The sequence below is a fragment of the Oncorhynchus masou genome, chromosome 4, assembly GCF_036934945.1.
Source record: "Oncorhynchus masou masou isolate Uvic2021 chromosome 4, UVic_Omas_1.1, whole genome shotgun sequence".
In the NCBI taxonomy this organism is placed as follows: domain Eukaryota; kingdom Metazoa; phylum Chordata; class Actinopteri; order Salmoniformes; family Salmonidae; genus Oncorhynchus; species Oncorhynchus masou.
The window spans coordinates 15,575,974-15,603,152 of NC_088215.1; the positions used below are offsets into that span (position 1 = coordinate 15,575,974).

The 27,179-nt window shown below is 46.2% G+C and overlaps 2 protein-coding genes across 3 annotated transcripts in view; one reads left to right on the forward strand and one right to left on the reverse strand.

Moving 5' to 3' along the window:
• LOC135524463 (coiled-coil domain-containing protein 85A-like) overlaps positions 1–8,199 on the reverse strand; it is a 29,756-nt gene extending 21,557 nt beyond the window's left edge. For both annotated transcript variants that reach the window (XM_064952027.1, XM_064952017.1), the window contains exons 1-2: positions 7,527–8,199; positions 5,222–6,380 (exon numbers count right to left, since the gene is read on the reverse strand). In XM_064952027.1, coding sequence (XP_064808099.1) covers positions 5,222–6,380; positions 7,527–7,763 — 1,396 coding nt within the window. In that variant the 5' untranslated portion in view covers positions 7,764–8,199. The remainder of the gene's footprint in view (positions 1–5,221; positions 6,381–7,526) is intronic.
• A 308-nt stretch (positions 8,200–8,507) lies between these two features.
• Positions 8,508–26,973, forward strand: LOC135524472 (protein transport protein Sec23A). Its single transcript, XM_064952040.1, has 17 exons — positions 8,508–8,660; positions 9,924–10,149; positions 10,572–10,629; positions 10,892–10,978; positions 11,896–12,132; positions 12,881–13,108; positions 14,402–14,560; positions 15,405–15,520; positions 15,779–15,983; positions 16,191–16,280; positions 16,472–16,578; positions 16,944–17,097; positions 17,486–17,563; positions 18,600–18,761; positions 19,259–19,345; positions 25,392–25,613; positions 25,892–26,973. The coding sequence occupies exons 2-17, from the start codon at positions 9,929–9,931 to the stop codon at positions 25,979–25,981; spliced, it is 2,301 nt and encodes a 766-aa protein (XP_064808112.1). The 5' UTR covers positions 8,508–8,660; positions 9,924–9,928; the 3' UTR covers positions 25,982–26,973.
• Positions 26,974–27,179: the final 206 nt, after the last annotated feature.

The window sequence follows — 27,179 nt, forward strand, 5'->3', positions numbered from 1 at the left end:
CCTCAGGTCAGTGGGTATACTGTGGCCCTCAGGTCAGTGGGTATACTGTGGCCCTCAGGTCAGTGGGTATACTGTGGCCCCTGCGGTCCTCCTATTATATAGGAGTCACTGTGGCCCTCAGGTCAGTGGGTATACTGCGGTCCTCAGGTCAGTGGGTATACTGTGGCCCTCAGGTCAGTGGGTATACTGTGGCCCTCAGGTCAGTGGGTATACTGTGGTCCTCAGGTCAGTGGGTATACTGTGGCCCTCAGGTCAGTGGGTATACTGTGGCCCTCAGGTCAGTGGGTATACTGTGGCCCTCAGGTCAGTGGGTATACTGTGGCCCTCAGGTCAGTGGGTATACTGTGACCCTCAGGTCAGTGGGTATACTGTGGCCCTCAGACAATGACCTGGCGACAGACAGTGACAAATGACCGGACGCTCGCTGTCACTAAGACTTGTGGTGGGAATATTCTGTACACAGCCACCGCATCTGTCCACGCAAAGACACAGACACAGACACACACAGGCACACACTTACACACACAGAAACACACAGACACAGACATACACACACACAGGCACACACTTACACACACACAGAAACACACAGACACAGACATACACACACAGGCACACACTTACACACACAGAAACACACAGACACAGACATACACACACACAGGCACACACTTACACACACACAGAAACACACAGACACAGACATACACACACAGGCACACACTTACACACACAGAAACACACACACAGAGAAACACACAGACACAGACATACACACACACAGGCACACACTTACACACACACAGAGACATACACACACAGGCACACACTTACACACACAGAAACACACAGACACAGACATACACACACAGGCACACACTTACACACACACAGAAACACACAGACACAGACATACACACACAGGCACACACTTACACACACACAGAAACACACAGACACAGACATACACACACTTACACACACAGAAACACACACACACAGAAACACACAGACACAGACATACACACACACAGGCACACACTTACACACACACAGAAACACACAGACACAGACATACACACACAGGCACACACTTACACACACAGAAACACACAGACACAGACATACACACACAGGCACACACTTACACACACACAGAAACACACAGACACAGACATACACACACACAGGCACACACTTACACACACAGAAACACACAGACACAGACATACACACACACAGGCACACACTTACACACACAGAAACACACAGACACAGACATACACACACACAGGCACACACTTACACACACAGAAACACACAGACACAGACATACACATACAGGCACACACTTACACACACTTACACACACAGAAACACACAGAAACACACAGACATACACACAGTGCATACTGTACTACTGAGTGCCCAACTGCAATCAGCTAATACTATCCAGACACATAATCCAATTCAAAGTTGTGCTTTAAACCTAATCCTTCAAAATCCATGGAGGATTCTAAATGAGTAGAAAACATTCTACACTACTATTAGCTAGCCTGCCTAAAATGCCTATTGGGGAAGTAATATGAATCTAATCTAGACAGTATGGTTCTAGGTTCTTGCTCCACATTACAAAGTAAGACAAATGACAGTTCAAAACCAGTGGAGGATGTGTACAACAGTGGAGGCTGCTGATGGGAGGACAGCTCATCATAATGGCTGGAACGGAGAGAATTAAATGGAAACCATGTGTTTGATGTATTTGATACCATTCCACTGATACCGCTCCCACAATTACCATGAGCCTGTCCTCCACAATTAAGGTGCCACCAACCTCCTGGGGTGTACAATACTGCTACTACTACTACTACTGCTACTACTACCGCTGCTGCTACTACTGCTGCTACTCCTACTACTGCTACTACTACTACTACTACTGCTACTACAACTGCTGCTGCTACTACTGCTGCTACTCCTACTACTACTACTACTACTACTACCGCTGCTGCTACTACTGCTGCTACTCCTACTACTGCTACTACTACTACTACTACTACTGCTACTACTACTGCTGCTGCTACTACTGCTGCTACTCCTACTACTGCTACTACTACTACTGCTGCTGCTACTACTACTGCTACTACTGCTACTAATACTACTACTGCTACTACTAATACTACTGCTGTTACTACTACTGCTACTACTACTGCTGCTACTACTGCTACTAATACTACTACTACTACTGCTACTACTACTGCTGCTGCTACTACTACTACTGCTACTAATACTACTACTACTACTGCTACTACTGCTACTGCTGCTGCTACTACTGCTACTAATACTACTACTACTACTGCTACTACTACTGCTGCTGCTACTACTGCTGCTACTCCTACTACTACTACTGCTACTACTACTGCTGCTGCTACTACTGCTGCTACTCCTACTACTACTACTACTACTGCTACTACTACAACTGCTTCTGCTACTACTACTACTGCTGCTGCTACTGCTTCTGCTACTACTACCGCTACTACTGCTACTACTACTACTACAACAACTGCTTCTGCTACTACTACTACTACTGCTACTACTACAACTACTACAACTGCTTCTGCTACTACTACTACTGCTGCTACTGCTTCTGCTACTACTACCGCTACTACTACTACTACTGCTGCTGCTACTACTACTGCTACTAATAATACTGCTGCTACTACTACTACTACTGCTGCTACTATTACTACTGCTACTGCTGCTACTAATACTACTGCTGCTACTATTACTACTGCTACTGCTGCTACTGCTGCTACTGCTACTACTGCTGCTACTACTGCTGCTATTACTACTATTACTACAACAACTATTACTACTACTGATACTGCTACTACTATTACTACTACTACTGCTGCTACTACAACTAGTACTACTACTGCTGCTGCTGCTACTACAACTACTGCTACTAGTCTAGGCTTTATTTGGGCATTAGTTGGTCTAATCTAGATCAAATAGTTCTACGCCTATGCATTTTTCTTCATTTTGCCAAGTAAGGCAAATGAAAGTTCAAAACTAGTCAAACATGTGCACTTCGACTTCAGTCCTGCGTATTCTTGAGCAGTAGTTAGTTCTTCTAATCTATATTGTACGGATCAATCATATGGTTGGGTCCATATTTATTTCACCTTTATTTAACTAGGCAAGTCAGTTAAGAACAAATTCTTATTTTCAATGACGGCCTAGGAACAGTGGGTTAACTGCCTGTTCAGGGACAGAACGACAGATTTGTACCTTGTCAGCTCGGGGATTTGAACTTGCAACCTTCCGGTCACTAGCCCAACGCTCGAACCACTAGGCTACCCTGCCGCCGCATATTGCAAAGTAAGGTAACAATGTGTAGAAAACTACTACTAGCTATTAGCCTATTCTGGGGACAGTGGTTAGTGGTACTATAATGTAGATAATATGTATGCTATGGTTCTATATGTTTTGCTCTATATTGCAAAGTAAGGCAAATATTTCACCTTGCGGAAAATGTCCTGTGGTTTCTCTCTCTCCCCTTTCTCTCTCTCTCTCTCGCTACCCCTCTCTGTCCTCTTCATCCCTGCCTTCCTCTCTCCGCCAAGCAGAGCCACTCAGCACTTTTACCTCAGCTAGAGAAATCCTCATCAGCCTCCGTGGGGTATCCAAACACCAGCCAAGGGGGTACTTTGATATTCTCTCCCTGACACCCTAAGACCTGCGGATCTCCCAACGAGATGGGTGGAAACCCCCCGCAGATTTGGAAGAACGAGGAAGTATGTTAGTGGAACGGTTGAAGTGGAGGCGGCAAATGAGGTGGGAGGGGAAGTTCGGGGAATGACTTATTACGAGAACGTCTTACTACACTATACCCTGCACCTCAGTGTGCACTTTAAGTGCAGTTGATTTGGAGCCACCTTGGATTCCATTAGAAACATCCAAGCTTCATTCAACCTCATTCTTATCAAGCCTCTATTCCCAGCACCCTTCAGTTCCCATCCAATACCTCCAGAGATATGGTTATACACATCTAATGGATTCTAATCACGGTTCTTCTCAGTTTTTCTAATTTAATTACACCAGTTCCCGACATCTCTCAATCTCTTTCTTGTTCTCTGTCTCTATTTCTCTGAGCAAACTTTTTTTCAATGACTTTTATGAGCCACATAGCTAATGAAAAATGTAGATGTCTTTGGTATTAACTGTCTGCAGAGGTATATGTGATATGTGCATATACAGTTTAGAAATGTACACTGAGTATAATAAACATTAGGAACACCTTCCTAATATTGTGTTGCACCCCCCCCCCCCCACCCCCCCCCCCCCCTTTGCAATCAGAACAGACTCGATCTGTCAGGCCATGGACTCTACATGGTGTCAAAAGCGTTCCACAGGGATGCTGACCCATGTTGACTCCAATACCTCCCACAGTTGTGTCAAGATGACTGGATGTCCTTTGGGTGGTGGACCATTCTTGATACACTCGGGAAACTGTTGAGAGGGGAAAACCTAGCAGCGTTGCAGTTCTTGACACAAACCAGTGTGCTTGGCATCTGTTACCATACCCTGTTTAAAGGCATTTAAATATATTGTGTTTCCCATTCATCCTCTGAATGGCACACATACAGGACACAATCCATGTCTCAGTTGTCTCAAGGTTTAAAAATGATGCTTTAACCCGTCTCCTCTCCTTCAAGTGACATCAATAAGGGATCATAGCGTTCAACTGGATTCACCTGGTCAGTCTACTGCATGTAACGGAAAGAGCAGGTGTTCTTAATGTTTTGTACAGTCAGTGTATAAGGGTCTGTATGTGTCAGGGTTGGGGTCCATTTAAATTGAATCCAGTCAATTCAGGAAGTGATTTCAATTTAACATTCATAAATGTAAAACCCTTTGAAATATATATCTTTCTAGTTTTTCATTTATTGAAAAGTCATTGAAAATAAATGCCCTTTATTCCATTATTTCATTGTAATTTCAGTTTACTTCCTGAATTTCAGATTACAGTACTTCCCTGGTATGTGTGGTTGGGGGGACTGTAGTCTGTGTGTGTGCGTGCGCATGCGTTCTGTTTGTATGTGAATGAATACTTCTTTGAAATCTCAATTAACCCCTGTATTCTTACTCGCCTTATAACAGTCCTTATAACAGTCCTTATACCAGTCTTATACCAGTCGTATACCAGTCTTATAACGCCTACCGTTCATGCCGTTGTAGATGCTCCTGTGATGCGGTGACAGCTCTTCAGCGGTGGCCGGTCTCTTCTGTACCTCTCTCCCAGGGCTGCCGAACTTCATGTGGTCTGGACTCCCACTATACTGGTGCCTGTGAGTCTCTGGACTGCCCCCGGCTGACATCACACAGCCCTTCTCATGGTGCTGGTGCTCTGGAGTCCCCAACCCTAGATGTGCCTGTCTGGGCTCGGGGCTTCCACAGCAGCTACCGCCCCCGATGCTCCCCCTGTGGTGCCTCTGGTAGAGCTCCCCAGCGCTGCCGCCCTGACCCGACCCCAGGAGGTGCTGCTGTTTCTGGGAGAGAAGCAGGTCGGAGCTGTGGAGGTGGTGGTGCTTGGTGGATGGGTGCTGGGACTCGGGGCTCCGGCGTCCCACGTTGCGGCCGTACTTCTCGGGGCTGAGCCCCCGCATGGAACGGGCGCTATGGGTGTGGTCGGGCACCGAGATGGAGCCGCAGCGGGGCCGGCAGAGCTGGGGCATGGCGTAGGGATACTCCAGGCTGGTGCTACGGTGCCTGCCCTGGGGGTGAGGAGGTTCAGGGCTGGAGGGGATCTCACGTTCTCCACTCACACTGCCAGCCCGGGGCTTTTGGAGATGCTCCGGGCTCCCAGTTCCACTGCCCCCGAGGCTACCGGCGTGTGTAGCCAGGTGGAGCTGCTTGTGGTGGGGGTGATCGGAGCTGTCGGCGCTCCCCGCGCTAGACGTACTACTCCCGTCCCCCACGTCCCTCATCAACAACCCTGTCCCGGGGACCAGCAACAAACTACTCTGGCTATCGATAGAATTCCTACACCCTCCTGCCACCCCCACCACACAACCTCCCCCCCCTCCTCCTCCTCCTCCACCAACCCCCACCCCTCCACCACCTCTTCCTTTCTCCTCGTCGAGCAACAAACAGAGTTCTTTGAGATCCAGGTTCTCCCGGACCACCTCGTCCTGCCGCACCTCCAGCTCCTTGAGCTTCTGAAGGTACAACGTCACCTCCTTCCTCATGATGGAGGCGCTGTAGCGCCCCAGTCGCTGCCACTCCCTGGACACCCGCTTGCCCTTCTGACGGTCGTCATCCAGGAAGCAACACAGGTCCCTCAGCTCCCGGTTGTCCTCCTGCAGTTTCTGGTTGATGTCCTGAGGAGAGGAGACGAGATGAGTGGAGAAAGAGAGGTGAGAAGTGTTCATTAGTGCTATTTTATTCATTCCCTCTTATCTAGGTCCCTGCTGAGGTAGAAATCTCATATTCGAGGGAACCTCGCTTTAATATCATGTCAATCAAAGACAGAGTCAAATAAAAATGAAGTTCAGCTGCTCATAAACCTCTGTATTACATAAATATGGATGTGAAAATGTTGGATGTAAGAGTGGTAGAGGGCAAATAGTATGTGAGTGAGCTGAGAGAGGGAGGGCAAGCAAAGCACCAGGCCAGAACATACCTCTCTCTCTCTCATTTGCAACATGATGGCATCTTTGCCCAAAGTTCTCCACCTCCCCTAATTATCCATAATAACATGCACCTCAGACCCTCCAGCACGTGTAGTTTAATTAGGTACCATGGTGCTTCGGGCTGGGCCTGTTGGGCCTGCTCTCTGAAGCAGCCAAGGATCCTTCATCACCATGTGCTTCATCTCAGTCGCTTCTATCTCATTTTAATGAAACTCAGAGTATCGGAGTAGGATGTTAAATCAAGGCTATGTAGCTTGGAGAAATAATAAGATTATGCCGGGATTATTATTGCTAGTTACACTGCACCAGATAAGATTTGGGAGAGAGAAGTCATATATTTGGGGAGTTTAATGAGTATTCTGGGTTAAATCGGTTTACTCTTGTCGCCTAGTAGAATTTGTTGGTGATATTCCAAGAGCAAGCATCAAGGTTGCGCCACAGGCCTACACACCAAAGCTTTTGCAAAGGAGATGAAGACTAAAGACAACAGGTGAGTGAGTGAGAAAGGGAGAAGAATGATGATGCTTGACATTCAGCCCAGATGCCCTCTCACTATGCTTTCTGGTGGAAAATGATGGATGCACACACAGGTAGGCTCATGCGCGCTCACAGATACATGCACTGGGGGAGGGAGAGAGATCTTGTCAAATGAAATGAACTTATATACTTCCTGCCTCCATTTCATCGTGTGGACAGCGGCGCCCTTTAAAGAACGCGCAAACTCAACCCCGAACACCCTCTCATGCTGTGCGCGCTCAGGTGCGCCAGTGCGGCCTCCCCGCCGTTAACTATGATCTCATCTTTTTAGAAATGCCATGCGCGCCCATTCCTCACCTTCAGCCCTCTTATCTCGTTCAAGTGCAGCTGGAGGCTGCGATTGACCTCGCGGATCAGATTGCTGTGGTCCAGTATCACGCTCATTTTATCGGCTTCAGACCGCCGGAGCCGCCGCACCAAATCCTCTTTGGTCCACTTGAGAAGGTCCTCGTCCTGTATATTTGAGATGTCCTCCGCTGGACTTTCACTCTTTGTTATGGACAGCGAAAGCTGTGGCTGACTAGCTTTTTCCATCCCTACGGTTCCGTTGTCGGGAATACCGGCGACAAAAGGCTTGAAATACAACTCAGAGGGCACTGACAGTCAACCTCCGCTCGCAGTCAAACTGATCCGGAATTACCGTTCGAAATCAAATGCATAGTTGCCTGACCTCTCTCTGTGCTCCAAACACTTCAGCCCCCAAATGCAACAGCTGAGGACGCCGCCGAATCCCTTTTCCAACAGTGAAATATAGCCCTAGAAAAGGCTACGTGCAGCTATATAACATCCCGAAACCCCGACATGGACTATTTTTTTGTTAATGCAAGTTTGCACCTGAATGCATCCACATTTAGTCTCTTCCGTCCTGAAGTGGAGAGAGCTTCGGCGGGTAGCGGGTTGCTGATGCGCATCTCCCGCCTCTTGTAGCTGTACAGTCCAATACATAAGGGAGGAGGAACCGCTGAAGCATCGCTAGGCAAGTGCACTGCGCGTGAATAGAGGGAGAGAACGTGACTGCAGTGACTAGCAGAACCTCCTCTCTCTCTCTCTCTCTCTCTCTCTCTCTCTCTCTCCATCCAAGTGTCTCCATCAAATGATGCGAGGGTGACGGGTATGCGTTGGGACCCAGCGCCATCTACAGATCAAAATCCATGGGCTACAGCATTTCGTCATCTTTATTATGGGCCTATAATACATTCAAGACTTCATTTCCCATGATCCTCGTGTGCGTGCTTGTAATCCTACATCATGGACACGAGAGCCAGAATATGTAGTAACACGTCATTCTACTGAAGTAGAGGCACACCGGCCGGGAGTTGCCCTCTCATTCTGTTTGCGCATCGGTATTTATCACCTAAATGCTGATCCGATTTATTACAGTCTAATATATATTTACCTTCGTCTGGATTTCCAACCGGATCTGTATAAAAGGTATGGTTCTCCGTCTGATCTTCCTGCATCAATTTGATGAAAAGTGTCTTGCAGGCCATTCTGTTTGCGTTTCCTTGGTGGTTCGCCCAGGAAAAAAGCCGAAAAAAGTCCGCTAGCAAGGCTAGCCTAGTTAACATATATCGTTAATATAACTTGCATGATCGTGTTTTATATCAAGTTAACATGATATGTCGATGGCAGATTGACTTTAGAAACACTCCCGGAATTTGATAAAAATGTTACCTAAAATCAACTAGAACCTGTCGCTAACTAGCTTGTTGCTAACTAGCTTGTTGCTGCTACTAGCATCCGCCTCATTTCAGGAAGCCATCTCTACCAGGGACGAGATCCTAAAATGTGATTTGTGATACCCGTCTAACCATTTAACTACTACAACATGCGTGTAGCTAAATGTTGCCAAGATGATCATCATTTGGTTCCTAGTAATGGCCAGTAATAGCTAAGATGTGCCAGTATATAGCATAGCTAGAAGAGACCGTTTTTAGTCTGTCCATTTAAGCACTCCGTTGTGTAATCAATGGATCGATGCTACTTCGAGTGAAGGGTCCTGTAGGCCAGCTGTCAATCACCTGGTAGAGCTGTTTGATGCAGAGGGTTCCCCTGAATGAGAGAGTGGATGCTTTTAAAAAAAAAATGCTTTTCCATTGAACTCAATGTCCCCTTTTCACATCAGATGTTCCAATGCCATTGTCCGACAATTTATTATACTTTTTGTGTATTTCTCATTTCTAGATAAGATCAGATAAAACAAAAAATGTGTACATGTCACATGATTGTCCAAAACACAGCATATGTCTGGACTTCCAGAGCTATAGATATCTAAGACATCTGGTTACTGCCGTTCATACCTACCGAGGCATGTAAGCCCCTGCCTCACTCGTCCCTGAAATGTTACGTAGTTGAAATAGGTGTGACCAATATCAGGATTCAAAATTAGCCCAGGGATTCTTAAGTATCAAAACATGCCAAACAGGTTTTGATGACGAGCGTCATCGTCATTCATGTTCCACATAGGCCTCCACCTATGAACTTGGAACAAAGCCATGGAAAGAGTTGAAAGTGAGAGTTAGCTCACACCGAACTCCAGACTCAAACAGCTCTCGGAGAAGCTACGACAGACTACCTGCCCTGAGCTAGAGCTAGTTTAGCTATCGGACTAACTTCTCTCCATATTTATTTGTTTAACCTTTATTTAACCAGACGGGTTTATTAAGAATCTCTTCACTTTCTTTCCCATTGAAGTTGCCATGGCGACGTACCAGGAGTTTATCCAACAGAATGAGGATCGGGACGGCGTGCGTTTTAGCTGGAACCTGTGGCCCTCGAGCAGGCTGGAAGCTACCCGGCTGGTAGTGCCTGTCTCCTGCCTCTTCACCCCACTCAAGGAGAGGCCAGACCTGCCACCGGTGCAGTACGAACCAGTCCTCTGTAGCAGGGCCAACTGCAAGGCCGTACTAAACCCTCTATGGTGAGTATTTGAGGAGTGGAGGTGAATTTTGTTGTTTTAGGCTGAGTGAGTTTTTCTTAGTTGTTGATGTTTTTACAAGCACTTAGCTAGAAGCTAAGCTATGTCCAACAACTTACTTGGCATCTCTTTGTTTTCAACTTCAGCATTTTATTCTTCTGAGAACTTATGTCTCGGGTGAAGGGAAGAGTAGGAGAAGAAAGGGATCACCAACTAAGTTTTTAATATCTTTAGGAATGATTAGGTGTAGCTATATCACTCAGGGACAGGTGTGGTGGATCAACCCTATCCACACCGTAACAATCCAATGTACATCTGCTCTAGAAGCTCTAAAAGCCTCAGGCTATGTGACAGGTCTGTTTGACTGCTGCTGTACACTGTATCCAAGTAGCTCTGTCTCTCTCCCCCCCACCCCCCCTTTGTAGCCAAGTTGACTACAGAGCCAAAATATGGGCGTGCAACTTCTGCTTCCAAAGAAACCCAGTGAGTACACCACAATGGACTAAACTGAGCTGTCGGACCAAACACTATTCCACCATAGCATAACGAGGCGCATAATGTACCATTTAGACCTATAATAATAGCCATATCTGTCGGTGGACTACATACATTCCTGTGTTTATACTAGTCATATTCCACAAAGGTACACAGCTGGTGGTAATAGGAATATCTTTAAAGTGGCCTGTCTACATTCCTTTAGCAGTTGAAGCTAACCACTTTTGTCTTCTCGTTCTCTCCTTCGCAGTTCCCCCCGTCATACGCCGGCATATCAGACGTAAACCAGCCGGCTGAGCTCATGCCACAGTTCTCAACCATTGAGTACATAGTGCAGGTAAACACATACAGTTCTACATGGAGATCTCTGAACTTTGCACGTAGACGCTATGTTCTGTACACGCGCCTGGCTTTGTAGTTGTGCGTCTCAACCCACAAAATTGCTACATCAAATATGAATGTTTCTTTGATCCTCAAGTTGAGTTACCAGCCACAAAGAATGTACTGAAAAATGTAGACACCACATGATATTACCATCACTTTTTAAGTTTTAGGTACCAGCAGCATACCACCCTGCATACCACTGCTGGCTTGCTTCTGAAGCTAAGCAGGGTTGGTCCTGGTCAGTCCCTGGATGGGAGACCAGATGCTGCTGGAAATGGTGTCGGAGGGCCAATAGGAGGCACTCTTTCCTCTGGTCTAAAAAAAAATATCCCAATGCCACAGGGCAGTGATTGGGGACATTGCCCTGTGTAGGGTGCCGTCTTTCGGATGGGACGTTAAACGGGTGTCCTGACTCTCTGAGGTCATTAAAGATCCCATGGCACTTATCGTAAGAGTAGGGGTGTTAACCCCGGTGTTCTGGCTAAATTCCCAATCTTACCCTCAAACCACCTAATAATCCCCAGTTTACAATTGGCTCATTCATCCCCCTCCTCTCCTCTGTAACTATTCCCCTGGTCGTTGCTGCAAATGAGAATGTGTTCTCAGTCAACTTAACCTGGTAAAATAACGAATAAAAGGTGATGATTTCTTTAGACATTCTTTGTCTTTGCTGTTTATTGTAATGGACGTTGTCAATTTACAAAGTGACATCGGGTTACAAAAGTCACTTGATGGTGTCATGTGACACCATCCCAACATGGAAGAACTCAAAACACTGCAACATAGAAAAACCATGTCAACTCAACTAAAGACCCAGCACTTTGTTTCTGTAAAATTACCTCTCCAATCCTGTCTCTGCCACCAATGTAGCGCGGCCCCCCGAACCCCCTCATCTTCCTGTACGTGGTGGACACGTGTCTGGAGGAGGAGGACCTGCAGGCCCTGAAGGAGTCCCTACAGATGTCCCTGTCCCTGCTGCCCCCCAACGCCCTGGTAGGCCTCATCACCTTCGGACGCATGGTGCAGGTCCACGAGCTGAGCTGCGAGGGCATTGCAAAGAGCTACGTGTTCAGAGGAACCAAGGAGCTTTCCTCCAAACAGATCCAGGTCAGTCAGTAACTGTTACATACGGGAAGGCAAGTAGTCTTGAAAATGCATTGATTCGTTTTGGGAAAAGATCTGGATTAGTTGTACTAAGATGACTGTAGGCCATATTTATGACGACAACCGCGGGCCGCATTAAATCTGTCAAGGACCGCATTTGGCCCGAGGGCCGTATGCTTGAGACCTCTGATCTAGGTCAAAGTCTGCTTTGTCCATAGAAATAGAATAGGATCTTTGTTGTGGTCGTTTGTCATATGATCATGTCTAGGTGTCCTTGTATCAATTGGAAATTAAATGACAATAAAACAGTAGAATGGGGACAGGATACAGGTCAAAGACAGCCAGATGTCACAGGATAGGATAAGTAGATATGATTGGCTCTTTGGGATGGTTCTGAATGACAAATAATGGGTCTATGCCACTACAGGGGTAGTGTTCTATACAGAAAAAAAGCCCTAGGTTCCTAACACCCAGAAACAGAGCGTTAGGCCTATACAGAATACAGCCGACAGGGAAAACTCCCTTAGTCTGCCATGTAATATTCAAAAGCATTGTCAGAGGTACTTTGGAATACAGTGTTGTATAAATAGTGTTTATATATGATATTGTGTACAGTTAGAGCGTTAGGCCTATATAGAATACAGTCAAGAGACTGGCCAGGACAAGAGAAACTCTTAGGCTGCCATGCAATATTCCACAATGCCATTGTTGAAAGTCCATGAGAACTCATAGCTCTCTTTCTCTCTTTCAGGAGATGCTTGGCCTGACGAACCCAGCGGCATCTGGGCCTCAGGGTCGTCCCGTGGCCCCTCAGGATCCAGCCGTCACCTGTCGGTTCCTGCAGCCGGTCCATAAGGTAGACATGAACCTGACAGACCTGTTGGGAGAGCTGCAGAGAGATCCCTGGCCTGTACCACAGGGGAAGAGACCACTGCGGTCTACTGGAATAGCACTGTCCATCGCAGTGGGCCTGCTGGAGGTATGAACAGTTACATAAACATACACTTACACACACACAAGCACACAGTCCTATGTACACATTTTGTGCGGTGTACAAATAACCTGATTCAATGTAGTCAACATAGACAACTGACCTTCAAAACTAAACTGAACCTTGCCCTCACTGAATGGCCACGTTTCAACTAACCTTTCACACACTTCCTCTCTCTCTCTCTCTCTCCTTTTCTCTCTTTTTCTCTCTCTCTCACTCACACACTGACATTATCTCTTCAGTTCGGTCTGCCAATAGTACCACTTGTACTTTCTTAGGTCAAAGGTCAGCTTCTTTCTTTTTGACTTATTGCTCTCTCTCCACTATCCTCTCTTCCTCTTTCTGGTAACACAACTAACATGCTGTAGGTACATGTTAAAACAGCTGTGTTCCCTGCTGTCCGGTCCTCTGGTGCTGATGTCTACTGATAATGTCATGATTAGAGAGAAACATCTGAAGTCTAACTTCATCCATTCTGATGGTTCTAACAATGAACTTCCCCTTCAGGTGCTTTTGGGAAACCGGCCTCTGGTCTGTATGGTAACTTAATAGGAATGAGTTTCTTGAAGGGTTATCGGTAGTTTGGTGAATCCTTACCGTGACTGAGGGAGCATTTGCATACAATTTCACAGTCAAATCACTTGGGATGTCACTGTAATGTGGAAATGATTCAATTTAGAGTAATTAACACAAGGCTTAGCGTATGTTTTCCCTTCATGTAATACACAGTATATCCCGTGTTCTGTTTGGGACGGTCATTTGTGTACGGGTCGGTGGTCACTAGAATTGATAGTGAATGTTCTGGATTGTTGTCATATCTGTTGATGGGGATGCCAGACTGGAGGTACAAGGACACAGGACACTGATTGTTAATGTGTTCTGTGACACTGTGATTCCGTAGCGGCTGAGGTTGTGACTTCCTCCAAGCCTCTCAGTGGGTTTTTACAGGACATTGGTGCTGTGAGATTAGAATGTAGGGGATGAAATACATTTTCTCTGCTTCTGCTCTGGAGGCGTCTCCCTGTTCCAACTTCTAAAACCGACGGGATTTAGATTGCTGTTATCAACGATTGCTGTCGTTATTGTTCACCTGGAAATTCCCAGTACATTCCGGTATATCATACCACAGTTAAATCAGACTAAAATAACCTAATGGCAGCTTCTGTGTTGGCAGTCAAATCTCAGTCAGAAATACCATGTTTGATACCATGGTTGAATTACCTAAATAAATAAATCAAATCTTGACCATACTGACCATAGCCACCATCGTTCCACCCCCAGGGTACGTTTCCCAACACAGGGGCCCGTGTGATGATGTTCATGGGCGGACCCCCCACCCAGGGCCCCGGGATGGTGGTGGGAGACGAACTCAAGACCCCCATCCGCTCCTGGCACGACATCACCAAGGACAACGCACGGCATCTGAAGAAAGCCACCAAGGTCAGTCCAAGAATAACAGAATGGATAGCGCAGAATGGAAGTTTTATTGTCCATGTCGTACATGGACACTGTGAAAAAGAGAACTTGTATGTGGGTTGGTTATCTTGTAAAAGGTGTTGTTTTGTCACTGTTTGTTCTTAGTGGGCTAGTTTTTAGAGTTAAAGCTGGAATCCTTAATTGGTGGAACTGCCGCGTCCTTTGCGATATTACTACAACAACAACAGTTGTTACTGGAAACAACGAACACGTATTTTTCTCGGATGTCATTGCACGCTCGATAGAACACAATACCTGGTGCAATTCACAGGGGGTTGGTGGCACCTTAATTGGGGAGGACGGGCTTGTGGTAATGGCTGGAACTTTTATAGGTAGAATGGTATCAAATACATCAACAAATGGTTTCCATGTGTTTGATGCTCTTCCCTTCTCTCTATTCCAGACATTATTATGAGCCGTCCTCCCCTTTGCAGCCTCCACTGGTGCAATTTTGTTTTACCATGCTGTGCGACAATCCTTAGCTCGGCAACAAAAAAACACTAACAATTGTGTTGGGGGCAGCTAGCGGATTCCATCTTTAAGACTACGCTAGTTTTGAGAGCTAAGATGGATGAAACAACTTAAGCGATTTTTGTCTTAATATAGTTTAGCTTAATTATTTTTCTTTCACTCACGTCAAGCTCTCACGATGTGTCAAATATTTCGCTCAAGTTTGCGCTCTCTTCTCTCTCCATACCTCTTCTGTTGAGGTATGTTCATGGACACCGATGCTCCAAAGAGTTCTCAAGGTGCTACCCAGCACTGTTTGTATATGTTGCAAACGGTTCCCTTGTTTTGTTTTATTCAGTACTACGACGCCTTGGCGAACCGTGCGGCAGTGAACGGCCACAGTATTGACATCTACGCCTGTGCCTTGGATCAGACCGGACTTCTAGAGATGAAATGTTTATCCAACCTCACTGGGTTAGTACCAGCCTCAGACGACCTACGACCTACCTGTATCCTGTCTTCACCTGATTCCCCTAGTTGTGCTGAATCCCTCATGTCCCTGGTGATTGAGAACTGTCTCCAAAAATACCTTTTGTACAATTCCCTCTACATTGGATAGAATGACTTTTCCAGAGACTTCATCCTCACTAGCTCATTGACTTTTCATTTTTGTATTTGAATTATGCTGCTGGATATGAATGTTTTCTTTCCTCCCGGTTTCCGTCCTGTCAGAGGTCACATAGCGATGGGCGACTCCTTCAACACCTCTCTGTTCAAGCAGACCTTCCAGAGGGTGTTCAGTAAGGACCACAACGGAGAGTTCCGCATGGCCTTCGGAGGCACGCTGGAAGTCAAGGTGTCCAGGGAGCTGAAGGTATCGGGGGCCATCGGGCACTGTGTCTCCCTCAACGCTAAGGGACCGTGTATATCAGAGAACGTGAGTCTTTCAGGCCCATACAGAATCCAAATAGGGTTAAAAAATATATATAATCCAGAAACGGTCCCAAATTTCCCAGTTTTTCCAGAATTTCAGGAATGTTTTGCGGAATTGTTCAACCTTCTATTCTAATAGCATTTTCCCCTCTGGAAGTGAATTGGGAAGATGTTTTTCATTGACTTCAACGGCCCTTTGTCTCTGTTACAGGAGGTCGGTGTTGGAGGAACAACGCAGTGGAAAATCTGCAGTCTCAGTCCCTCCACTACGTTGGCCTTGTACTTCGAGGTCGTCAATCAGGTGAACACACTTCCCTTTGATCAAACACTTGTTCCTCATTTCATTCTTACTCAAAGTAGTGATTTGATTTGGGTCGTCCAAACCAATGTAATGTGACAATTCATCATTCACACCTCAGTGATTCCTTAGGACGTGGTTTTGATATTAAATGTCCTCCTATACCAACTATTGTAGTTATTTTCTCTGTGCAGCACAATGCCCCAATTCCTCAGGGTGGTAGAGGAGCGGTCCAGTTTGTCACCCAGTACCAACACTCCAACACCCAGAGGAGGATCAGGGTTACCACCGTCGCCAGGAAGTAAGTCTTCTCTCTCGCTTTGAAACAGGAAGTGGGTTTGCAGAACTGCTACATCGTTCTTGACTGAAGTGTGAATGAACTGACAGCCCGTACTATATATATATATATATATATATATATATATATATATATATATATATATATGCAAGACTCGGCATTTTGGCCACGTCGCATTTCTCACATTGTGGTAACTCACTGCTTAAAGACAAAGTCCATATCGGCCGTACAAATGAGGAGGTTGACATTCACCCTGCCCTGTTAAATGACTGGAAGTGGACGTGCAGCCGAGATTTGTGCTTACCCACACGTGTGTCAGTCTCGCCCTGCCCCGAACCTGTCCACTCCCTCTCTCTCCCTCCATCCAGTTGGGCCGACGCCCAGTCCCAGATCCAGCACATCGAGTCGTCCTTCGACCAGGAGGCGTCGGCGGTCATCATGGCCAGGCTGGGCGTGTTCAGGGCCGAGTCGGAAGAGGGGCCGGACGTCCTGCGCTGGCTGGACAGACAGCTCATTCGCCTGGTGAGTGACAGCTAGGCTGGCCAATGTGTGACAGGCTTTGTAATGTCATTGGGCATTGGTCCCACCTTGGCTATTCCAAGAGAGTAGCCTGTTGTTCTTCACATAGCTGAATGTATGTAGGACTTGTGGGTGATTGTGGATAGAAGAATCCTTTGTATTCTTGTGTCTCTTTGTTCTTATTCATTGTAGAAGAATGTAGAAAGGAGTTGTCTGGAATGTGAAGCAGAATGACACAAATACTAATTTGCTGACAGTTTTTAAATCCCTCTGTGATGTTTTGGAAGTTGTGTTAGGTTAGGTATCCAACAGCACTTGACTGAAGTCCTGAAGGAATGTGTTGATGCCTTAGTTCAAGACGCTGACGTTTGTCTTGTCTCCTTGGTTACAGTGTCAGAAATTCGGTCAGTTCAACAAAGACGACCCCACCTCCTTCCAGCTCTCGGAGTCCCTCTCACTCTACCCACAGGTAAGACTGACACCTAGTGGTACACTCTGGAACTATATAAGCTATTTAATGAGAGCCCTTCAATTACAAGTCCTTCTAATAGAGGTGAAGTGGAATAGATTTAACTAGCTCATCGAGATCTGAATGATTACTTGAGTGCTTACCTCTAACTTTAGCAACAAATAATATTTATGTCAAATGGGATATATGTACATGAAAAAGTAGTCAACGGCTGTATCCTAACACCACCCAGCACAGAAGCAGAGAACGGTGTAATTGGCCTTGTCTGACAACTTAACGCCAGCCAGAGGCTTGTATGACGTTGAAACAAAAGGCAGTGACTTTGTCAGTTGCTACAGAATCACACAATAGTGTGTCCTTGTACCTCCAGTCTGGAGTCAATCACTGTCAACAGACAGGAGTTTAATCCATAACACACAGCACTGTGTCTAGTGGCCATCAACCCGAGTGTCACAAACAGAACACTGAAATATCATGTTTATTACAGAAATGGAAAATGTATAAATATTCTAAACACTCTAAACTGAATGTTAACTTTATTCATCTAGAATATTCCCATTGCACAGATAATCACAACTCATAACTTCCACTTACATTTACATTTAAGTCATTTAGCAGACGCTCTTATCCAGAGCGACTTACAAATTGGTGAATTCACCTTCTGACATCCAGTGGAACAGCCACTTTACAATAGTGCATCTAAATCATTTAAGGGGGGGTGAGAAGGATTACTTATCCTATCCTAGGTATTCCTTGAAGAGGTGGGGTTTCAGGTGTCTCCGGAAGGTGGTGATTGACTCCGCTGTCCTGGCGTCGTGAGGGAGTTTGTTCCACCATTGGGGGGCCAGAGCAGCGAACAGTTTTGACTGGGCTTAGTTTAGTTGACCTCGGTGGGATATGTACAGGAACATTTGATGATGCAAGAAGCAATATCCCAAATATAAAAAAATATGTATATAATATATATATTTTTTAAATAAATAAAAATCCTATTTCATTATAATCGTTAGAATGAATATCTCTGTCCTCCCTCTAGTTTATGTTCCACCTGCGGCGGTCGCCGTTCCTGCAGGTGTTCAACAACAGCCCAGATGAGTGTTCCTACTACAGACACCACTTTGTCCGCCAGGACCTGACCCAGTCTCTCATCATGATCCAGCCCATCCTGTACTCTTACTCGTTCCACGGACCACCAGAGGTCAGACTCTTACCAAATACTATGGACACACACTAATGACACACTCTCTATCTCTATAGTGTACTAGATGGCCACGAAAAACTTTGTCGACCAGTTTCTAGCTCCTTGGAAACTTTGCAGTATTTTTTTTTAATGTTATTTCTTACAGACATTTCTTAATTTTTATTTTTTGCATTTGTGTGTATTGTTAGGTATTACTGCACCGTTGGAGCTAGAAACATAAGCATTTCACTGCACCTGCAGTAACATCTGCAAATTGTGTATGCGGCCAATCAATTATTAAATATTGAATTTAATTCTAATTCACTTTCTAAATGATTTGTTTTCCAGTCTACGCTGTTATAAAACCAGTCTGGTATATTAGATAATTAGGTCACATTTCCCTAAGAACTAATTAGTTTAGTCAAATATTCACATGCTCAATGAGTTCCACACTACCTTTTCTCTGTATGAAAATGGATGTGAGACTTATCCTGTCCCGTCTGTCTGTTCTACAGCCTGTTCTCCTGGACAGTGGCAGTATTCTCCCAGACAGGATCCTCCTCATGGACACCTTCTTCCAGCTGGTCATCTACCACGGAGAGGTGAGAGGTCACACAGGAAAACAGAAGCATAAACGACTATGTAAATCACTATCAATATTACAACAAGAAACAAGGTGTGTGTACCTGTGTGTGTACCTGCCTGATGTGATGGGTTTGAGGAAATGGGATACATATTAGTAGATTCATTATGTTCATTCACAATGCCCTGTCATTTTCTATTCTCAACATGTTAAGAGAATTCTCACAAACGACAAAAAAAGAGATTAGCTGGCACAACTAACACCAACACCCTACCATGACAATTACCCTGGTCTATACAGCTAACACCAACACACAACACCCTACCATGACAATAACCCTGGTCTATACAGCTAACACCAACACACAACACCCTACCATGACAATAACCCTGGCCTATACAGCTAACACCAACACACAACATCCTACCATGACAATAACCCTGGCCTATATAACTAACACCAACACACAACACCCTACCATGACAATAACCCTGGCCTATACAGCTAACACCAACACACAACACCCTACCATGACAATTACCCTGGTCTATACAGCTAACACCAACACACAACATCCTACCATGACAATAACCCTGGCCTATATAACTAACACCAACATCCTACCATGACAATAACCCTGGTCTATACAGCTAACACCAACACACAACACCCTACCATGACAATAACCCTGGTCTATACAGCTAACACCAACACACAACATCCTACCATGACAATAACCCTGGCCTATACAACTAACACCAACACCCTACCATGACAATAACCCTGGTCTATACAGCTAACACCAACACACAACATCCTACCATGACAATAACCCTGGCCTATATAACTAACACCAACACCCTACCATGACAATAACCCTGGTCTATACAGCTAACACCAACCCACAACATCCTACCATGACAATAACCCTGGCCTATATAACTAACACCAACACACAACATCCTACCATGACAATAACCCTGGCCTATATAACTAACACCAACACCCTACCATGACAATAACCCTGGTCTATACAGCTAACACCAACACACAACATCCTACCATGACAATAACCCTGGCCTATATAACTAACACCAACACACAACACCCTACCATGACAATAACCCTGGTCTATACAGCTAACACCAACACACAACATCCTACCATGACAATAACCCTGGCCTATATAACTAACATCAAAACCCTACCATGACAATAACCCTGGTCTATACAGCTAACACCAACACACAACACCCTACCATGACAATAACCCTGGTCTATATAACTAACATCAAAACCCTACCATGACAATAACCCTGGTCTATACAGCTAACACCAACACACAACACCCTACCATGACAATAACCCTGGTCTATACAGCTAACACCAACACACAACACCCTACCATGACAATAACCCTGGTCTATACAGCTAACACCAACACACAACACCCTACCATGACAATAACCCTGGTCTATACAGCTAACACCAACACACAACACCCTACCATGACAATAACCCTGGTCTATACAGCTAACACCAACACACAACACCCTACCATGACAATAACCCTGGTCTATACAGCTAACACCAACACACAACACCCTACCATGACAATAACCCTGGTCTATACAGCTAACACCAACACACAACACCCTACCATGACAATAACCCTGGTCTATACAGCTAACACCAACACACAACACCCTACCATGACAATAACCCTGGTCTATACAGCTAACACCAACACCCTACCATGACAATAACCCTGGTCTATACAGCTAACACCAACACACAACACCCTACCATGACAATAACCCTGGTCTATACAGCTAACACCAACACACAACACCCTACCATGACAATAACCCTGGTCTATACATTACATTTACATTTAAGTCATTTAGCAGACGCTCTTATCCAGAGCGACTTACAAATTGGTGAATTCACCTTCTGACATCCAGTGGAACAGCCACTTTACAATAGTGCATCTAAATCATTTAAGGGGGGGTGAGAAGGATTACTTTATCCTATCCTAGGTATTCCTTGAAGAGGTGGGGTTTCAGGTGTCTCCGGAAGGTGGTGATTGACTCCGCTGTCCTGGCGTCGTGAGGGAGTTTGTTCCACCATTGGGGGCCAGAGCAGCGAACAGTTTTGACTGGGCTGAGCGGGAACTGTACTTCCTCAGTGGTAGGGAGGCGAGCAGGCCAGAGGTGGATGAACGCAGTGCCCTTGTTTGGGTGTAGGGCCTGATCAGAGCCTGGAGGTACTGCGGTGCCGTTCCCCTCACAGCTCCGTAGGCAAGCACCATGGTCTTGTAGCGGATGCGAGCTTCAACTGGAAGCCAGTGGAGAGAGCGGAGGAGCGGGGTGACGTGAGAGAACTTGGGAAGGTTGAACACCAGACGGGCTGCGGCATCCTGGATGAGTTGTAGGGGTTTAATGGCACAGGCAGGGAGCCCAGCCAACAGCGAGTTGCAGTAATCCAGACGGGAGATGACAAGTGCCTGGATTAGGACCTGCGCCGCTTCCTGTGTGAGGCAGGGTCGTACTCTGCGGATGTTGTAGAGCATGAACCTACAGGAACGGGCCACCGCCATGATGTTAGTTGAGAACGACAGGGTGTTGTCCAGGATCACGCCAAGGTTCTTAGCGCTCTGGGAGGAGGACACAATGGAGTTGTCAACCGTGATGGCGAGATCATGGAACGGGCAGTCCTTCCCCGGGAGGAAGAGCAGCTCCGTCTTGCCGAGGTTCAGCTTGAGGTGGTGATCCGTCATCCACACTGATATGTCTGCCAGAGATGCGATTCGCCACCTGGTCATCAGAAGGGGGAAAGGAGAAGATTAATTGTGTGTCGTCTGCATAGCAATGATAGGAGAGACCATGTGAGGTTATGACAGAGCCAAGTGACTTGGTGTATAGGGAGAATAGGAGAGGGCCTAGAACAGAGCCCTGGGGGACACCAGTGGTGAGAGCGCGTGGCGAGGAGACAGATTCTCGCCACGCCACCTGGTAGGAGCGACCTGTCAGGTAGGACGCAATCCAAGCGTGGGCCGCGCCGGAGATGCCCAACTCGGAGAGGGTGGAGAGGAGGATCTGATGGTTCACAGTATCGAAGGCAGCCGATAGGTCTAGAAGGATGAGAGCAGAGGAGAGAGAGTTAGCTTTAGCAGTGCGGAGCGCCTCCGTGATACAGAGAAGAGCAGTCTCAGTTGAATGACTAGTCTTGAAACCTGACTGATTTGGATCAAGAAGGTCATTCTGAGAGAGATAGCGGGAGAGCTGGCCAAGGACGGCACGTTCAAGAGTTTTGGAGAGAAAAGAAAGAAGGGATACTGGTCTGTAGTTGTTGACATCGGAGGGGTCGAGTGTAGGTTTTTTCAGAAGGGGTGCAACTCTCGCTCTCTTGAAGACGGAAGGGACGTAGCCAGCGGTCAGGGATGAGTTGATGAGCGAGGTGAGGTAAGGGAGAAGGTCTCCGGAAATGGTCTGGAGAAGAGAGGAGGGGATAGGGTCAAGCGGGCAGGTTGTTGGGCGGCCGGCCGTCACAAGAAGCGAGATTTCATCTGGAGAGAGAGGGGAGAAAGAGGTCAGAGCACAGGGTAGGGCAGTGTGAGCAGAACCAGCGGTGTCGTTTGACTTAGCAAACGAGGATCGGATGTCGTCAACCTTCTTTTCAAAATGGTTGACGAAGTCATCTGCAGAGGGGGAGGAGGTTTCAGGAGGGAGGAGAAGGTGGCAAAGAGCTTCCTAGGGTTAGAGGCAGATGCTTGGAATTTAGAGTGGTAGAAAGTGGCTTTAGCAGCAGAGACAGGAAGAAAATGTAGAGAGGAGGGAGTGAAAGGATGCCAGGTCCGCAGGGAGGCGAGTTTTCCTCCATTTCCGCTCGGCTGCCCGGAGCACTGTTCTGTGAGCTCGCAATGAGTCGTCGAGCCACGGAGCGGGAGGGGAGGACCGAGCCGGCCTGGAGGATAGGGGACATAGAGAGTCAAAGGATGCAGAAAGGGAAGGGAAGAGAGGAGGGTTGAGGAGGCAGAATCAGGAGATAGGTTGGAGAAGGTATGAGCAGAGGGAAGAGTTGATAGGATGGAAGAGGAGAGAGTAGCGGGGGAGAGAGAGCGAAGGTTGGGACGGCGCGATACCATCCGAGTAGTGTGGGAAGTGTTGGATGAGAGCGAGAGGGAAAAGGATACAAGGTAGTGGTCGGAGACTTGGAGGGGAGTTGCAATGAGGTTAGTGGAAGAACAGCATCTAGTAAAGATGAGGTCGAGCGTATTGCCTGCCTTGTGAGTAGGGGGGGAAGGTGAGAGGGTGAGGTCAAAAGAGGAGAGGAGAGGAGTGGAAAGGAGTGGAAAGAAGGAGGCAGAGAGGAATGAGTCAAAGGTAGACGTGGGGAGGTTAAAGTCGCCCAGGACTGTGAGAGGTGAGCCGTCCTCAGGAAAGGAGCTTATCAAGGCATCAAGCTCATTGATGAACTCTCCGAGGGAACCTGGAGGGCGATAAATGATAAGGATGTTAAGCTTGAAAGGGCTGGTAACTGTGACAGCATGGAATTCAAAGGAGGCGATAGACAGATGGGTAAGGGGAGAAAGAGAGAATGACCACTTGGGAGAGATGAGGATCCCGGTGCCACCACCCCGCTGACCAGAAGCTCTCGGGGTGTGCGAGAACACGTGGGCGGACGAAGAGAGAGCAGTGGGAGTAGCAGTGTTATCTGTGGTGATCCATGTTTCCGTCAGTGCCAAGAAGTCGAGGGACTGGAGGGAGGCATAGGCTGAGATGAACTCTGCCTTGTTGGCCGCAGATCGGCAGTTCCAGAGGCTACCGGAGACCTGGAACTCCACGTGGGTCGTGCGCGCTGGGACCACCAGATTAGGGTGGCCGCGGCCACGCGGTGTGGAGCGTTTGTATGGTCTGTGCAGAGAGGAGAGAACAGGGATAGATAGACACATAGTTGACAGGCTACAGAAGAGGCTACGCTAATGCAAAGGAGATTGGAATGACAAGTGGACTACACGTCTCGAATGTTCAGAGAGTTAAGCTTACGTAGCAAGAATCTTATTGACTAAAATGATTGAAATTATACAGTACTGCTGGAGTAGGCTAGCTGGCAGTGGCTGCGTTGTTGACACTACACTAATCAAGTCGTTCCGTCGAGTGTAATAGTTTCTACAGTGCTGCTATTCGGGGGCTAGCTGGCTAGCTAGCAGTGTTGATTACGTTACGTTACGTTAAAAGAACGACAATAGCTGGCAAGCTAACCTAGAAAATCGCTCCAGACTACACAATTGTCTTAGATACAAAGACGGCTATGTAGCTAGCTAGCTACGATCAAACAAATCAAACCGTTGTACTGTAATGAAGTGAAATGAAAATGTGATACTACCTGTGGAGCGAAGCGGAATGTTGACCGGGTTGTTGAAGTTAATTCGGTAGACGTTGGCTAGCTGTTGGCTAGCTAGCTAGCTAGCAGTATCTCTTACGTTAAGGACGACAAATAGCTGGCTAGCTAACCTCGGTAAATTAAGATAATCACTCTAAGTCTACACACTCTAAACTACACAATTATCTTGGATACGAAGACAGCAAAGACAACTATGTAGCTAGCTAACACTACACTAATCGAGTCGTTCAGTTGAGTGTAATAGTTTCTACAGTGCTAGTAGACGGTAGACGTTAGCTAGCTGCTGGGCAGATAGCAGTGTAGACTACGTTAGGACGACGAAATACGATAATTACGCAATTATCTTTGATACAAAGACGGCTATGTAGCTAGCTAAGAAGAAATTGCTAAGATTAGACAAATCAAACCGTTGTACTATAATGAAATGTAATGAAAAGTTATACTACCTGCGGACCGAAGTGTAGATGCGACCGCTCGCTCCAACCCTATACAGCTAACACCAACACACAACATCCTACCATGACAATAACCCTGGCCTATACAGCTAACACCAACACACAACATCCTACCATGACAATAACCCTGGCCTATATAACTAACACCAACACACAACATCCTACCATGACTATAACCCTGATGTATCTCTCTCTCTCCACCAGACCATCGCCCAGTGGCGTAAGGCGGGTTACCAGGAGCAGCCGGAGTACGAGAACTTCAAGCATCTACTGGTAGCACCCGTGGATGACGCCCAGGAGATCCTGCAGACCCGCTTCCCCATGCCCCGGTACATCGACACCGAGCACGGAGGCTCCCAGGCCCGCTTCCTCCTGTCCAAGGTCAACCCCTCCCAGACACACAACAACCTCTACTCCTGGGGGCAGGTAATACAATGTTCATTCATTCTTCAAAACGTAAACTGAGATCCCGTTTTTATGTACAATAACAGCTGTGGACTTGATTTGGAAATGGCTGTCAAGGCTGGAGTTTCATCATGGGAAGTCAATTGTATTTTTCTTAAAGGAATTCTAGTCTTACAAGTGGTAGAGCTTCATGTACCATCTGTCTCTATTCTGCTGGCCATTTTGAATCTGATCCAACTGACGGAAGCTTTACTCTAGTGTTTCCACCATACTCATCACATTTCTGTCTCTTCTCATAGGAGACCGGAGCCCCCATCCTGACAGACGACGTCAGTCTACAGGTGTTCATGGACCACTTGAAGAAGCTGGCCGTGTCGAGCGCCACTTAAATTCCCAGTCCCGGGACCCAAGTGGTCGCCTCGTGACCAGACCGATATGCCCACCGTTCTATTTCACTTCACGATACGTCTGGTTTACGAGGCTACCAAAGTGAAGGACGTGAAAGGAGAGAGGGATGAGAAGGAAAGAGAGAGACGTTCCTGTATGAATACAGGGACCTGGTAACCTTTCCTTTCCCCACATATGACCTATGATGGTTTCAAATCCTCTAAGTTATTATCATTCCTGCTTTAAGTTTCTGGAATTTTTCTTCCCTAAAATTGTGATTGACATGAACTTCTCCCCCATACTGGAAAAGCCTTACTGCACCTCGGTTGTAGCCTGGTCCCAGATCAGTTTTTCATGCCTTGACAATGACCGTAGGAGTTGGCTTATACAGCACAAACAGATCTGGGACCAGGCATCCTCAGATATTTATCACAGTTCTTACATTCCATTTCACCTTTATAATAATAATTTGGCTAATGATTTAGAATTGGTTTCCTTGTTTGTCTGTCTGTGGTAAGGCATGTAGCTACTGTAGTAGTTTGGTCAGTGATTACTGCTCGAGACGCTTTAAATATTTTTATGTGCTTGATAACGTCCTATAGTTTATTTTTTCCATAAAATTTCCCCTAAATAATGATTCATTTAAATAATGTTCTGATGTAACTGTCAATCTATCCTTGTAGTGCTACTGTTTTCCTTGTGAATACAGAAAGACTGGAAGTTCAATGAAAAATGTTATTATTTTTTTCCTAACACATCCTTTACATAGTCTCGTCAACTGATACTTTTTCCACATATCCGTTTTCGCACCATCTGGCATTTTGTACTACTTACCCCGAAACCCCTCATCACTGTTCTTTCACTCGCCTACTCTAGTCTGTTCCTGATGTTAACACTTGTACTTACTGTAACAAAAGGGAACGTAATTGATTGATTTAGTCTGACTGATTTGTTTCTCAATGCTATGCATATAAAGTATGTCAAGACAACCTTATTCACCAGCTATGTATTTTATGTTCCCCTCATTCTTGTTTTTGTATGTCATATAAATGTGTCCAATAGATCAGCAATACCAGAGAATCATTCATCCTTCCATTTCTCTGGTCTGTGTAAACGGACACCATATTCAAATGTTTGTCCCTGGCAAGCGAGCCTATGACTAGTGGAAGTGTGAAGCATAGAACTAGGAATTAGAATACT

What these genes read in the sequence shown, in the direction of transcription:
- LOC135524472 (XM_064952040.1), top strand. Translation starts at nt 9,929, where the DNA reads ATGGCGACGTACCAGGAGTTTATCCAACAGAATGAGGATCGGGACGGC. An exon ending in TCTGCTTCCAAAGAAACCCA is followed by an intron (nt 10,630 to 10,891) that starts GTGAGTACACCA and finishes TCTCCTTCGCAG; the next exon opens with TTCCCCCCGTCATACGCCGG. An exon ending in ATCTGAAGAAAGCCACCAAG is followed by an intron (nt 14,561 to 15,404) that starts GTCAGTCCAAGA and finishes TGTTTTATTCAG; the next exon opens with TACTACGACGCCTTGGCGAA.